The sequence below is a fragment of the Ascaphus truei genome, chromosome 10 (assembly GCF_040206685.1).
Source record: "Ascaphus truei isolate aAscTru1 chromosome 10, aAscTru1.hap1, whole genome shotgun sequence".
In the NCBI taxonomy this organism is placed as follows: domain Eukaryota; kingdom Metazoa; phylum Chordata; class Amphibia; order Anura; family Ascaphidae; genus Ascaphus; species Ascaphus truei.
In genome coordinates this window covers 37,646,575-37,661,689 of record NC_134492.1, presented here as the reverse complement: position 1 = coordinate 37,661,689, position 15,115 = coordinate 37,646,575, and the positions used below count along the sequence as shown (strand labels likewise).

Sequence of the window (15,115 nt, the reverse complement as noted above, 5' to 3'; positions counted from 1 at the left end):
CAGCTACTTTAACTGGAAATAAGAGACTTAATAGATTTGTAAATCCAGGCAGCTGCAGCCCTAAAACCCCCAATGCTCTAATCCTGTATAAGATATCGTTTGTCAAGCAACGATGCTGGCTCTGCAGCCACACAAGGGTTAAACCCCAGAACTCTTAGCTCATCCAATAAACGGCCGCCCCTGGGGGAGATTCAGCCAATCCGTGCGCGGCATGGGCGTGTCTTTGGATCCTATTGGCTGCCGCAGAACAGGCATGGACTGGTTAGTGGGAAGAGAGAGTTTTGTCTCTGACTTGGTTCTGAGCTGATGTGTGATCCTGCAGGTAGCACACTCAGGAGCCAAGAGAGGGAAACACACACACACACACACACACACACACTGAGAACAAGACACACAGGGGAGATACTGATACACAGGGAGACAGCGCAGAGATACACAGAGAGACAGCACAGAGATACAGAAGAGAGAAATCCCACTACACAAAGATCTTCTTCATTATTAATTATTCTTCATAGGGATACAATGAGAAACACACAGACATTGAAACACAAAGAAGACTGTGACAAAACCAAGAAGCACTTACTGACCAATAGAATAATTGCCAACAGTGCCATGTAGATGGCACACAATTATTGATACACACACACACACACACACACACACCAATAGGCAAGTACACAGCTGATTGCCTTGTTGGAGGTGTTGTTCTATTCTGTCCCCATATGACTCTGACCTGGACGTTCCCCAAAAATTGTTGGTGCCAGGATTGCTGAGGTTTCTTGTCTTGGATTCTCAGAAATAAGACTGATGTTAACCTACAGTTCCTGAACTTTGAATGGGGCACCCGAGAAACTAAAAAGGACCAGGCAGCAGCACAAATCAATCTGCTGCTGGGTCTTCCTTACTGGAGATCAGCTGGAGGAGACTTTTCTGGTCAGACCTGAAACTATGGGCATTTGATTGGCAGTGCCCAGGTGGTTTGGGGCCCCTTCAGTATTACCCCTGGGGTAAGTTCTTACTATTATTTTTGCATACAGAAGTATACACTGAATGCCACCTTGCTTTAAATCCCTTCTATCAGGGAGCATCACAGAGTTAAGATCTGGCAAACCTTGCATTTGTGGTGAGATAAATAGGAAAGCATGATGCATATCAAACCTACGAGATTTAATTTCTGGTGAGATAAATGGGGAAATATCATTTCCTGAGCCTAATGACTAGTTATGGGAACAGCCTATAGATTGACATGGTCACAGGCATATTTATTGTATATGTGCATTAGTGCATGAATATTATTTTTAGCATGCTGAAGTGATATACTGAATTGAGCAGAACCACTAGGCATCTCTTTTCATTAACCTTTTTAGTATTGTAGGGGTTGCAAACACATTGTAGAGCACTGAATGAGTTAAACGTGTTTCCCTGCAATATTGCTGTGGGGCACCACTCCATTGACCTGTTCCTTGCTAAAGAGACCCACAAGGCATTGCTCCATTAATCATTTTATCGCTGAATTTTATGTCCTCGATGCACTGCAGAAAATCTAATAAACCTTTAGGGGAGATGTTATGGTGACCCCTTCACAGCCAGAGGGGTCAGCAACGCACTGCATTATCAGATGGTTACCTAACTCCTGCACTGCCCCTTTTTGCCTTTACAGACAACACATGACTGTACAAAGACTGATAAAAGCAAGGGATCAGAAACCATGTAAAAATAAAAAGCAAACCTGTATATAATACCTCTAAAGTGGCTCCTTGTGTTCTTCTCGTGAACTTGGTTGGAGAGATAAACCCAAGAGATCAAAGAACAGGAGATAGTCTTTATTTTAAACAAATCTACTTAGAAATTGCGTGTTGGAAATGTCAACAGTAGGAGGCAAAATCATTAGCCCCCTTATCGCAGCCACCCACAACACCAAGAGAGGTGCTATTATGTGTATTCTTTTTAAGTGGAGTATCTCGGATTGCACCTTGAATTCTTTCCTCTTCAAGGTCCCTCAGGGCATTGCAGGCCATTGTGAAAAAAAAAGAAATGAATGAGAGTAGGGATGAGTTAATGCTGGCCATGAATGGCAGACTGTAAGCTATCACAGCTGTGCTGTCACACTCCTATAGGCAGAATAGACTTCCCTTCATGCCCTCTGGCCTCATAACAGGTTGTTTATGGAAAATTATAAAAGCACAAGGGCCCATTTAAACACTGTAGCCTTGTCATGCAGCCGCGCGCTGTGTGACAAAGCTATAGGAGATATAAAAACCCATTACTGTTATAAATACTGTATGTCAGCATCACAAATGTCCTCTCTTTATTCTGTAGTGTCCCTTGCTTTACATTGCTGGAATTTTCCATTAGTCTAAAGCAACACACAATAGCAGATTCAGCATCATCCGACTATTCCTTCCGGGAGCACACAAAACATTTTTCTGAGTTTGGGCAGGCTGCTTCTTGACACTCTTTGCAATAGGCAACAGTACCGCCAGCCTATCCCTATACACAGTCCTTCTAAGCAAGTTTTTTGAACCAGGTTTTCTAGGAACCCTTGGCTTTAGCGGGCGTCCCTAAAGAGTCCCTGCAATTTTCAGGTCATTTGAAAATTGTATCAAATACAGAAGAATTTACAATGCATCTGATCGCAGATGTGCTATTAGAGAGGTTTGGGGTTCCTTACAATGCATCTGATCTCTGACGCGCTATTAGAAAGGGTTGGGGTCCGCAGAAGTTTCCAATATAATTATAGGGTTCCTTAATAAAAAATTTTTTAAAAAAAGGTTGAAAACCACTGTTCTAAGCTCTTCATATAGACACATAGGAAGTGCAGTGTAGGCAAAAGCAGTGCTTGCTTTCCTCTCATGGTGTATTGATTCCATTAAAACAATGATGCCCCTGCCATTTAAAACCTCCATTTATACAAAGCACAAGAGCAGTGCAAGGATCAGCAGGAGTAACTCGCCACTTACACCGCTCTGCCAAGCAGTGACGTCATATACAGAATAGACCTAGCATAGGCAAAGACCTAGCACGCATCCAATACACCTGCGCCTATTTATTATGGACAATACTATTGACACACCCTGACACTTGGTTTAAAAATGTACTCATTGCCTTCTTTCTCTTTGATAATAATTCCTTCAACACAAGGAGATAAAGCTTGCTCTCATTTCACACTCAATTCGCCCCTACGGCACCTTTCACTTGTTGGCATGTATGACTCTACCCTTTGTTATTACTACATTGAATACGTTCTTACGCCTTAGGAAAATCAGCGGCCTCGTGATAATTGTACTGGGCAGAGTGTTGATTAAATCCCATTGCCCTCTCCTTTGACCTTGGTCATGTGACTTTGTCACTCTGTGTCACAGCCACCCACTAACATCATTGCGGCGAATGGGTTTGGTATCCAATAAACCACTAGCCAGGTGGTGAGATTGCCACTTCTTTTGAGCAGGGACTTGTGTTCTTCACCTTTTCGCTGCCAGACAGGCCAGCGGCAATGCTTTGAGGGGTTCCTCTGGCAGCGAAAGGGTTATTAAATGTGTACAGTGCTGGCTACCCTGCAGTATAAGTAAGACACTACGGGATCTATGTAATAAGATTATATTTGAATTATTTTTTTTGTGCTAAAAAGTAATACAAACCTTCACAACTACTTAGTACATATGATGTGACTGTAATCGCTGTTTGCAAAAGAGTTGACACATCCCTTATGTTGAATAACTAATTGATACAATTTAAAACAGTGCATTTTTTTATTTTATAACTAGTAAATATCAATTATCTGTGCAATATTATTTACAGTAACCATACTGTGAAAATAATACATTTTGTTAACCTTATATAATGAACTATCTGTGCGATGTCAAATAAGTTTTTGGTTGATAGATACTGTAGCAATTTAATTCTGCCCTAACAATATAAATACACTTTTTAGGGTTTACGCTAAACTGAAATTGGGGGACGTTTTTGAAACATTTTCTACTTTTCTGTTGACACACAGATTTTTTTTTAGTATATGCCATTAAGATCTGTACGCCTCGTGCAGTCCATTTCTGTGCAGCCTCGCCCCAAAAATGTACTAATTCTAGGCTCACACTGAGGGTTCGAATAAGATTTCCGCGCACCAACTTTGAGCCACAAATCCGCTTGCGACGCATATCTCACAGGCCTTAGTGTTTGCTCCTGCCCTCTGCCTAACCTGATGTTTCATAGTCTGCAAACCTCTCTACCACAGCAGGCTTGCAGTATTGGCAGAGGCTCCATTTAGACACCGGGACATCTTCCCATTACCATAAAACAGAAGTTAATTCTTTATGCATGAGAGTTACCACCTGGCTCCAGATCACCTCAACAGATTAGCTTTGGAGATTTCAAACTGAACTGGCTCGAGGTTTTTACTATGAAGGATGGTTCCAAGGAGAGCTTCCGTCAGCCTAAGCCACGGGCGGCCAACTCAAGTCCTCAGGTGCCACCAACAGGTCAGATTTTCATGGTATCCCTGCTTCAGCACAGGTGGCTCAGGGGATGACTGAGCTACTGATTGAACCACCTGTGCTGAAACAGGGATATCCTGAAAACCTGTCTTGTTGGTGGCCCTTGGGGACTGGAGCTGACCCCCCCCCCTGGCCTAAACTCTTACACCTGCCATCCCATTGTAAAAACCTAGGACGGCTGAGTTTGTTTGTCTGGCTGCTTTACTCAACATCAACGTATGTTACCTAAAGCAAAACTCTAGATATAGTTGTATATAAAGACTGCAGAAGAATTTACAATTTCCATTACATTAACTCTTCCACTGCCAGAAGGGCCTGCCATGCATTCTAGTAACAAAAGGGTTAAGAAAGGTAACTCAATTCACGCAATTAAATACATTTTCTTTCTTATATGCAGCAGGTAACTCCTTCCATATGTACTCCATAAAACCCCACACCCTGTGATTTTATGGCATACTAGCTGAGAGACCCGGCGTTGCCCGGGATGTAAATGCGTAATAGGTAGTATTATTTATAAATCGTGGAACAATAGGTGACTGTTTGTTGTAAAGGTTGGATAATAATATTGAAAAGAAAGATGGAAGAAAATGTAATACGATGTTGTATAAAAATGGTTTATTGTAACCACACCACAGTACAATGTATATTTTGGTGGCATAAGTGATGTAAAAATCTGAGTCGTGTGTCCTGCTAGGGTGTGAGGCGGCGGGTGGCGCGTGGGTTGTGAGTGCTGTCTGCGAGTGGGGGTCCTGCTAGGGTGTGAGGCGGCGGGTGGCGCGTGGGTTGTGAGTGCTGTGTGCGAGTGGGGGTCCTGCTAGGGTGTGAGGCGGCGGGTGGTGCGTGGGTTGTGAGTGCTGTCTGTGAGTGGGGGTCCTGCAAGGGTGTGAGGCGGCGGCTGGCGCGTGGGTTGTGAGTGCTGTCTGTGAGTGGGGGTCCTGCTAGGGTGTGAGGCGGTGGGTCAGTGATGTCGGTGCGTAGGGGCGGGAGGCAGCAGGTGTGTGTGGCGGCAGGTATGTGTCGAGTGTGGCGGGTGTCTGTTGAGTGCGTGCAGCGGCTGTGAGGCAGTGGGTGAAAGGCAGAGGCGGCCGGAGTAAGGGCGGGTGAAAGGCAGAGGCGGGGGTGGGGAGGCGGTAAGGCGGGCATGAAGGCGAAGGGCGGCGGGAAGGGGAGGAGGGGGTGGAGGAGGGGGGCAAGGGGTGGAGGAGGGGGGCAAGGGGTGGAGGAGGGGGGAAGGGTTAGAGGAGGGGGGAAGGGTTAGAGGAGGGGGGGGAAGGGGGGGGGGCGGAGGGAGGCGGTGGGAAGGGGGGGGCGGTGGGAGGCGGTGGGAAGGGGGGGTGGGAGGCGGTGGGAAGGGGGGGTGGGAGGCGGTGGGAAGGGGGGGTGGGAGGCGGTGGGAAGGGGGGGTGGGAGGCGGTGGGAAGGGGGGGGAGGCGGTGGGAAGGGGTGGGGGGAGGCGGTGGGAAGGGGGGCTGGGAGGCGGTGGGAAGGGGGGGGGAGGCGGTGGGAAGGGGGGGAAGGGGGGAGGCGGTGGGGAGGCGGTGGGAAGGTGGAGGGAAGGGGGGGGGAGGCGGTGGGAAGGGGGGGGAGGCGGTGGGAAGGGGGGGGAGGCGGTGGGAAGGGGGGGGTGGAGGGGAGGTGAAGGGGGGGGTGGAGGGGAGGTGAAGGTGGGGAGGTGGAGGGGAGGTGGAGGGGGGGTGGAGGGGAGGTGAAGGGGGGGGAGTGGAAGGGAGGTGAAGGGGGGGTGGAAGGGGGGGGTGGAGGGGAGGTGAAGGGGGGGGTGGAGGGGAGGTGAATGGGGGGTGGAGGGGAGGTGGAGGGGGGGAGGTAAATGGGGAGGTGAAGGGGGGTGGAAGGGAGAAGTGGAGTGAGGGGAGGTGAAAGGGGGTGAGGGGAGCTGATGGGGGGTGAGGGGTGGGTGAGGGGAGGTGAAGGCCGCTCACTCACCCGTCCGGCAGGTCCCACGTGGATCTGAGGCGGGAGGCAGCGTGTTGTGGCCGCTCTCCCGCTGTGTCCCGGGCGCTCGCTCGCTCCCCCGCTGACTGTTGCGGCGCCGGGGGGGGGGGGATCGGGGAGACACTGACACTGGAGGGGAGGGGGTGGAGGGGAGGTGAAGGGGGGGTAGAGGGGAGGTGAAGGCCGCTCACTCACCCATCCGGCAGGTCCCACGTGGATCTGAGGCGGGAGGCAGCGTGTTGTGGCCGCTCCCCCGCTGTGTCCCGTGCGCCGCCATCTTGGGCACTCGGCGCCGCGAGGCAGCCTGCCTGGCCACTGGCTGTTCCCCCGCCGGGGAGGGGTGAGTTGTAGCGCCGGGGAGGGGGGGGGCATGTATATGTGTGGGGGGGGGGAGAGGTGGGAGATATAGAGGGGGGGTCTCGCACGGCCGCTGACACTGGGTGGGTGGGGGGGGGGGCGCTGAAGGGGTAATAATAGTGTGTGTGTCCCGCTGACTGTAGCGGCGCCGGGGGAGGGGGGGGTCGGGGTGAAAGCGCGGGAGACACGGGGAGAGGAGGAGGTGCGCGCGGGTGCTGCTAACACTGTGAGCCCCGCTAATGTATGTAACAGTGTGTGTGTGTGTGTGTGTCACTGTGTGTGTGTGTGTCACTGTGTGTGTGTGTGTCACTGTGTGTGTGTCTGTCACTGTGTGTGTGTCTGTCACTGTGTGTGTGTGTGTGTGTGTGTGTGTGTGTGTGTGTGTGTGTGTGTGTGTGTGTGTGTGTGTGTGTGTGTGTGTGTGTGTGTGTGTGTGTGCGTGTGTGTGTGTCTGTCACTGTGTGTGTGTGTGTGTGTCTGTGTGTGTGTGTCCCCCCCTGTGTGTGTGTGTCCCTGTGTTCCCTGTGTGTGTGTGTGTCCCTGTGTTCCCTGTGTGTGTGTGTGTGTGTCCCTTGGCCCGTCACTCCGCCTCAGGCCAATGAGAGGTGTGCGGGGGCGGGCGGGCCAAGGGACCAATGAGATTTCCCCTAGGGACACCGGACATCCAGGCAGGCATGCATGCATGCAGGCAGGCAGGCAGGCAAACATACAGTGCTTTCACTAATATAGTATAAGATTCAGGGCCATATTTGCTAAGAGGTGCTTTTCTCTAAGGCACCTTCTGGCGACCAAATGGGTCTTAAGGAATAGAACACTTCATTTAATTTTTTAGCTCTATGGGTCATATTTACTAACAGTGGCTCTCATGATCCCTGGACCAACGGTGGACCCTGTAAACGTAGAAACGTCAGCACCCACTGCAGTCAATTGCATTTCTATGACTGGCAGCATGCGTTTTGAAGGTTGTTTTTTAGGCCTAGGTATATGTGATAAACATTTGTTCACCTATATAAAAATATACTTACAAGCAGATCTAAGTAAGTTTCAAAGTCCACCAAATATTTATTAACATTGAAGTGACCACAGTAAGGGGAAGGTTGAGAACCCCCGGTTAGTACGTTGATTTATATTGACACATTGACTCTGAAGTTTATACAAAAAAAACTCATGTTGCCCCAATAAAGCAGCCTTGCCACTTCTTGGGAGATTTTATTTGTCCTAGTAGACCAGGGCATCCCCTGGAGCAAGACTACGAAGACCCAGAACCACGAGCTCTATGAACTCAGGTCTCATAATGTATTGTTATCAAAATCAGTATCGGACGCTACAGTATGTTCCCTGAGGTTAATGCCAAGCCACAAAGCCAATTATATGTAAAAACAGCCGTTAGTGATCTCATTCACGTAGGCTTAAAGGCATGTAAGGTTAACACTGTCACGTTTAAGGCCAGGTCCCCGCTGGCTACTGCAGCGCCCGCTGTGGCACAAGGGACAAGAGCTGCCCCACAATGGGGCCGGGCCCGCCGCGCTGCGCCGACAGAAACTCCTGCTCTCAAAAAAATTGAGAGCAGGAGTCATGACGGAGAGCTAGGCCACGCCCCCAGCGGTTCAGCCAATGAGGGCGAATCTGCCGGGTGATGTCATGGCCGCGCCCCCGTCACGCCCCCCCCTGTCTTTCGACCTGCAGCTGACTGCAGACTGGGGAACTCAGCAGCACGCGACGCCTGCCTCGCAGACACGCGTGCAGCGCAGGCAGTGGGGCCGCAGCCTTAGCTGCAAATAACATGACTCGCGTTTAGTCTCTTACCTAAAGGTAAGCTTTGCTCGCTATCGCGCTCTCAAACCCCATAATGGAATATCTGGAGGGAGCTATCACCACCTTTAGGTGTGACCTAACTAGCGCATAGTTACATCCCTGCGTTCATTATAACGGCGCTCTGGGGATATGCGTTCTTAGAGGGAACACCTCCTTTCATATCATTAGCACTGACGTCCATTAGGCTAAGGCCCCGCTCCCAGAGTCAGCGCGCCCGCACTGCAGACAGGCGGGGCGCTGACATACACAGACCGCGATATGCGGTCTGTAGGGAGCGGGAGGTGGGCGGGAGTGGGAGATTTGAGCGGGAGGGGGGTGTGGCTTGAGCGGAGGGACCCGCTACTCTCCCCCCCCTCCCTCCACGGCTCGGGTAAGTAAAGCAACACACAGACACAGACAGAGGCAGGCACTCACGCACTCAGGCACACACATACATACATACACACACACACACATACACACATACACACAGACAGAGGCAGGCACTCACGCACTCAGGCACACACATACATACATACACACACACACACACAGACAGAGGCAGGCACTCGCACTCAGGCACACACGTACACACACACACACAGACAGGCACGCACGCACTCAGACACACACACAGACAGGCACTCACGCTGCTGTCACTCCACACTCCTCCCCGCTCCCCGAAGCCTCTCCTCCTCCCGAAGCCTCCCCTCTCCATTGGCTCACAGCCACACCACGTGACGCGTCAACGCTAGGGAACACCATTCTCTTGTATCCCATAGTGGCTGACGCGCCACAGTGTGTAGTAAGCTGTGCAGCCAGGGGGGACCGGAACCGCAGGATTCCCCTGCTGGTGGGGAACTCGCGTGTGGCCGCCCGCGCCAAGGAGTGCAGCAGGACCGAGGCCTAATAGTTACAGTACGCAAGGCCTTGTTACTTAAGACGGCATTAGTGAGCCTTGAAGATCCTGTATTTAAAGAGGCATTCATTTAAGTTAACGCCGTGTTAAGTCAATAACAGAGCTCTCTGGCTTTAGGGCTAAATTGTTAAAGTTCAGGTGAGCTTAAAAAAAATACATATGCTTCATTGTGGGTATTACCGGTGTCCAGGGACGATAAGCCTAGGGACCTCCTCGCCAACCTGCTCCTGCCATTGGCTAAGATACAGTAGTCTATTATCAGACTAGGAAGCAGTGTTTGGAAGGGAGGTCCCAATGAACATGGTGGCAATGGTCCAGTTGATGGGGCGCTCCTGTATCTGAGCAGAGTACACCCACGCCAAGTCCACTGAGGTGGTTTCACAGTTCACCTACCAACGGACCTCAGACAGGGTCCTCTGCTTGTTATCCCCTCGTATTGGTTAATTTATTCCCATTTTCCTATTTTAGTACATGTTTATTTACTTTGCAGTGCACTAGTAACCGGTTTTGTTTATAATTTAGTTTTTTCGGGGTTTCCTTTATCCACTAGGTCTTTAACCGGACGAATGGGATTCCAGTTGTAATGATTGGCCGGATGGCCGGATTTGCCGGATAATCATTTTTAAACCTGATAATAGGCTACTTTAACCTTTAGAGTACCTGTATGCCGTACCTGGTATGGGCATAGGGAGTTGCTCATTTTCTAGGGGCAGGTCGGGCTGACCACCCACACCTGGAGCCTACTTGCCGTCATGTCATCACTCCTGGAACGATCCCATTCCCGGAAGTGCCGAATGTCCAACGGCTAACCTGTGGTACTGTAAAAGAGAAGTCCCTTCTAGGACCAAAGTGACCTAATGGCAGTGGCATGTTTTATGGGATAATTATAGGTTGATGGACACAGCAAAAGAAAATCAGAGCGGTATAATGAAATCATTTTTTCAACTTTTAATATCGACATTGTAACTGCAGAAGAAACAAAACTTCACTCTTATTTTAGAATGAACGGGCTCTTACCCATAATCCCATTCTATATAACCAAATACTTTGTAGATTTTTTACAATCTTTACCTAATATCTGTCTTAAAAAAAGGCTCTTTGAAAACCACTGTGTATGCAGGTTAATTGTTGAGTTGTTTTCTTTTCCATTTGCCGTTTTGTTGAACCTAATTATGCTGCTATCATTAGAACTTTGAATTACCCAAATGAGACTAGAAATAAATGGGCCCAAAGAAAATAGAAACCTATTCATTTTCTTTTTACAAAGTAAGCAGATAAGTGAACATTATATTTGAAAGGGGATTGAACATTTCTATGGGTGCTAATTAAATTGATAAGTTGCTTCAGAAAATGTAAAAAAAAAAAATTTAATTCTTAATTTTGTTTAGCTAAGCTTTCTCTCCCCGGTTTATTATTTCACTGCCATGAGCAGTTACCGTGGCGACCTCAGTTTTAATGAGTGTGAACGGCGGCCGCCATTTTAACATCCCAGGGACGTATATTTTCACCAAATGATATCTCCTGATTTCAGCTACAGAATTAAAAAAGTGCGAGACTGCTCAAAACTGCACTAAAAAGAGTTTGCAAATGTGAAAAGAAAGGAGACGGGTGTTGTTGATGGTGAGTAAAGCGGATTGATGCTTTAACTTCTCTTCATTCATTTCCCCTTCTTTGTTCCCTGACAGGGAGAGAGGGCGTGAGGGGGAGAATGAAGCATCTCGCTGCGTTAGAGAAGCATGAGGTGGCACCGGTACACCCGCTCTGATTGGGCATGGCTGGTGCTGGCATGGCTGTCTGTAATGCTGAGTTTGGCATCGGCCACGGCAACGGTTTCTAGGCAACATGGGCCGGCACATTCGCCAGGTCAGGCGTCACTGGACTGGTTGCTCAGTAACAGGGGGCCCTTCCACGGTGCTCAGCAATATGTGGACTTCACAGAGCGCTACCAACAGGGGTACACCACCAGGTATAGAGTTCACAGGTGAGTTCAAAGCAGTACATGCAGGGAGTGGCAGAGCAGTGCACGCAGGGAGACGCAGAGCAGTGCACGCAGGGAGACGCAGAGCAGTGCACGCAGGGAGACGCAGGGAGTCGCATATTAGTGCATTCAGGGAGTCGCAGAGCAGTGTACCCAGGGAGTCTCACTTTAGTGCATTCAGGGAGTCTCACTTTAGTGCATTCAGGGAGTCGCAGAGCAGTGTACGCTGGGTGTCGTAGAGCAGTGTATGCTGGGAGTCGTAAAGCAGTGAACGCTGGGAGATGCAGGGAGTCGCATATTAGTGCATTCAGGGAGTCGCAGAGCAGTGTACCCAGGGAGTCTCACTTTAGTGCATTCAGGGAGTCGCAGAGCAGTGTACGCTGGGAGTCATAGAGCAGTGTATGCTGGGTGTCGTAGAGCAGTGTACGCTGGGAGTCACAAAGCAGTGAATGCTGGGAGATGCAGGGAGTCGCAGGAGAGCAGGCACTCACTGAGCAGTGCACACAGGGAAAACGCAGGGAGTCAAAACACTGCACGTAGGTGAGCAGGGAGTCGCACAACTCTGCACATAGGGGATTAGGGGGTCACTGACCAGTGCACACAGGTGAGCAGGGAGTCACACACCACTGCACACAGGTAAGCAGGGAGTCACTGAGCAATGCACACAGGTGAGCAGAGAGGCACATTGTATGGGAATTGGTGAGCTGTAAGTGGATGGAGGAGAGAAAAATTGAGTAGTGGGCAAAGAAAGATCTGTAATCAAAGCAATATCCACAAGGGCAGGAGTTGGGAGTTACAGGACAGAGCATGCAGGACATTCAGAGTGACAGCTCAATGCACACAGAGGAATAGGAAATATGGGAGTCAAGAGTTAAAGCACACATGGAGCTGGTAGACACAGATCACTGCACTCAGGGAGCTGATAGACACAGATCAGTGCACACAGGGAGCTGATAAATACAGATCAGTGCACACAGGGAGCTAAGTGTTATGAATTAGTGCACACAAGGTGCTGATAGATACAGATCAGTGCACACAGGGAGAAGAGTGTCAGGGACAAGTACACACAAGGAGCTGGGTGTTACAGCGTAGTACACACAGTCACAGAGCAGTTCACATATGGAGCTGGAAGCGACGTGGCGGCACCCAGATGGATCTGGGCGTCACAGAATAATACACACAGGGAGGTAGGTGTCACAGAACAGTGCACACAGGGTTCCGACAGCCAAGTCTCAAACCACACAGAACTAGGTCTCCTGAAGCATTGCACACAGGGGCTGGCAGTCAAAAAGCAGTGCGGACTACGAATCTGAGATCTATTATAACCACAGCAATAATCAGACAGGCAATGTGCTGCTTTTCTGCTCCAGAAGCTTTATGGCAGGTACCATTTTGCTGGAGCATCCAGGAAAACTAATACGGGCCCAGCTGAGCACTGGGCAAATTGAGCATCTGGTGCCATCGATCCTACCACACCTGTTGCCACAGCAGCTGGTGCCATGGAGCGAGGGAGGGCGGAGATGGTTGATGTTATATTTTTTCCACCTTTGTGCCAGGGGAGCCCGTGTTTGTCCCCTCAGGGAGCATAGTGACGGAGGAGGGACAGGAAAGGGGAAGCCTTGGGGAAAAGCTGTTACTTCCACTCATACAGCAGGCAAGAAGAAGTCACAGAGAGGTCTTTGGAGAGAGAGAGAGAGAGAGAGAGAGAGAGAGAGAGAGAGAGAGAGAGAGAGAGAGAGAGAGAGGAGACGAGGTAACAGAAAAGAAGCGAGGAGGTGAAAGCGTAAAAATGAGGTCAAAGGGAGAAAAATCTAAAGGAGAAAAATAAGATGATGGTAGATGAAACAGATCAGGCAAAATAAAGGAGAAAGGCATTAGAGAATATGAACTATAAAGGGAATGCAAGGTTATAGTTATAGAGTAGATGAGGTTGAAAAAAAGACATGCTTCCATCAAGTTCAGCCTATGCTAAATAAATGTAGACGTCAGATACTTTATCCTATATTTGTACTTGCAGTATATTGATCCAGAGGAAGGCAAACACAAAACCTCAGTGACATATCATCTAAGTATATCTCATAAGGTCAAAAATAAATTCCTTCCTGAGTCCAAATATTGCCACCAGGTTACTCTAGTGAGACGGTTAAAGCAGATTCCCCCTCCCCTTTTTTCTTATTTTTATATGTAAAGCATGTGACAATGTATAATTCAACAGCTGGCAATCGTTTGGTGCTTCTCTTATACATCTGTCAAAATCCTGATTGTGTGTCTAACTAAATGGCCGCCTTCTAACTTTGTGCTGCAGTCTGTGAAATGCTGCAGCTGATATGTAACATTGTATTACTAAGTGTAACACATTATTGTTATAGCTTTCAGAGTAATAAACAGGCTGCTGTTTGGAACACAGCAACAGATCTGTTTGTGATACTTTGTTGCCAAAGGGCAGAGCTCAAAAAGATGTATCAGAGCCTGTTTAAAAACAACAAGTGGATATGACTTTCTAAATGGTTGCTGTAGCAACCAAAGGATGATCAGTACATTTAAAAAAATCATGAAAAATGCAGACAGTATTATCTAATACTAGGAAACTGATTTATTTTTTTAAAAAAACATAGGATTTTTCATGTTATGCTGGTTTTTAAGTGGGGAAAAAGAATGCAAAAGCGTGCAAGAGAAAGAGAATAAAACCAACTTAATATCATTTACAGTTCTGCACTTACAGGTACATTTTACCCATCCTCAATACATCATTAAATTCACACTCAGTGAGTTCTTTCTAAGCCATGGTTCTTCATTACCGGTATTAAGAACATAAATATCTCCTGACCGATGCATTAGCGTTTTCTGTCTTTCGTGTGCTTTAAACATTAGTCCCCGCACAAATATGGAAGCAGGTAAATTGAATGAAAAACTCGTTTCGTTTGCATTACAGGACTCTCTGCCAGTGAAGAGCTAAATACAAAAAAATATTTAGTTTTTTCTTCTGGCTTTTTCCATTCCCTATCATGTTAGAGGTTTCCATGGTGACATTAGCTATAGTGATTTGATGCCTATAGGCTTTAAACTTTTATCAAAATAGCAACAACAAAAAACAACCCAGAAGGATTGTTATTGTAGCATCTGTGCCTCTGAAATGAACTCTTTTTTTTTTTTTTAAATTGCAGAGCGGTAGCTCACTAATTCTAAGCTACAAATATTACTCTGTCCCCTTTTTTCGTCCTCACCTACACATCCACTCTACAGCCAGCTGTCTTTCCTCTTCCCTATTCAATATGTTGTAATATGTGATCACCCCCTATTCAATACGCAGTCTCTCTCCCTATTCAATATGCAATCTCTCCCCCTATTCAATACGCAGTCTCTCCCCCTATTCAATACGCAGTCTCTCTCCCTATTCAATATGCAATCTCTCCCCCTATTCAATACGCAATCTCTCCCCCTATTCAATATGTTGTAATATGTGATCACCCCCTATTCAATACGCAGTCTCTCTCCCTATTCAATATGCAATCTCTCCCCCTATTCAATACGCAGTCTCTCTCCCTATTCAATACGCTGTCTCTCCCCCTATTCAATATGCAATCTCTCCCCCTATTCAATACGCAGTCTCTCTCCCTATTCAAT

General features: G+C 48.2%; 1 protein-coding gene across 1 annotated transcript in view; it reads left to right on the top strand.

The window, feature by feature from the left end:
- Nucleotides 1-279: 279 nt before the first annotated feature.
- The window catches only part of BRINP2 (BMP/retinoic acid inducible neural specific 2), a 70,200-nt gene continuing 55,364 nt past the window's right edge, over nt 280-15,115 (top strand). Inside the window, exons 1-2 of the mRNA XM_075616639.1 lie at nt 280-1,007; nt 11,199-11,494. Coding sequence (XP_075472754.1) covers nt 11,250-11,494 — 245 coding nt within the window. The 5' untranslated portion in view covers nt 280-1,007; nt 11,199-11,249. The remainder of the gene's footprint in view (nt 1,008-11,198; nt 11,495-15,115) is intronic.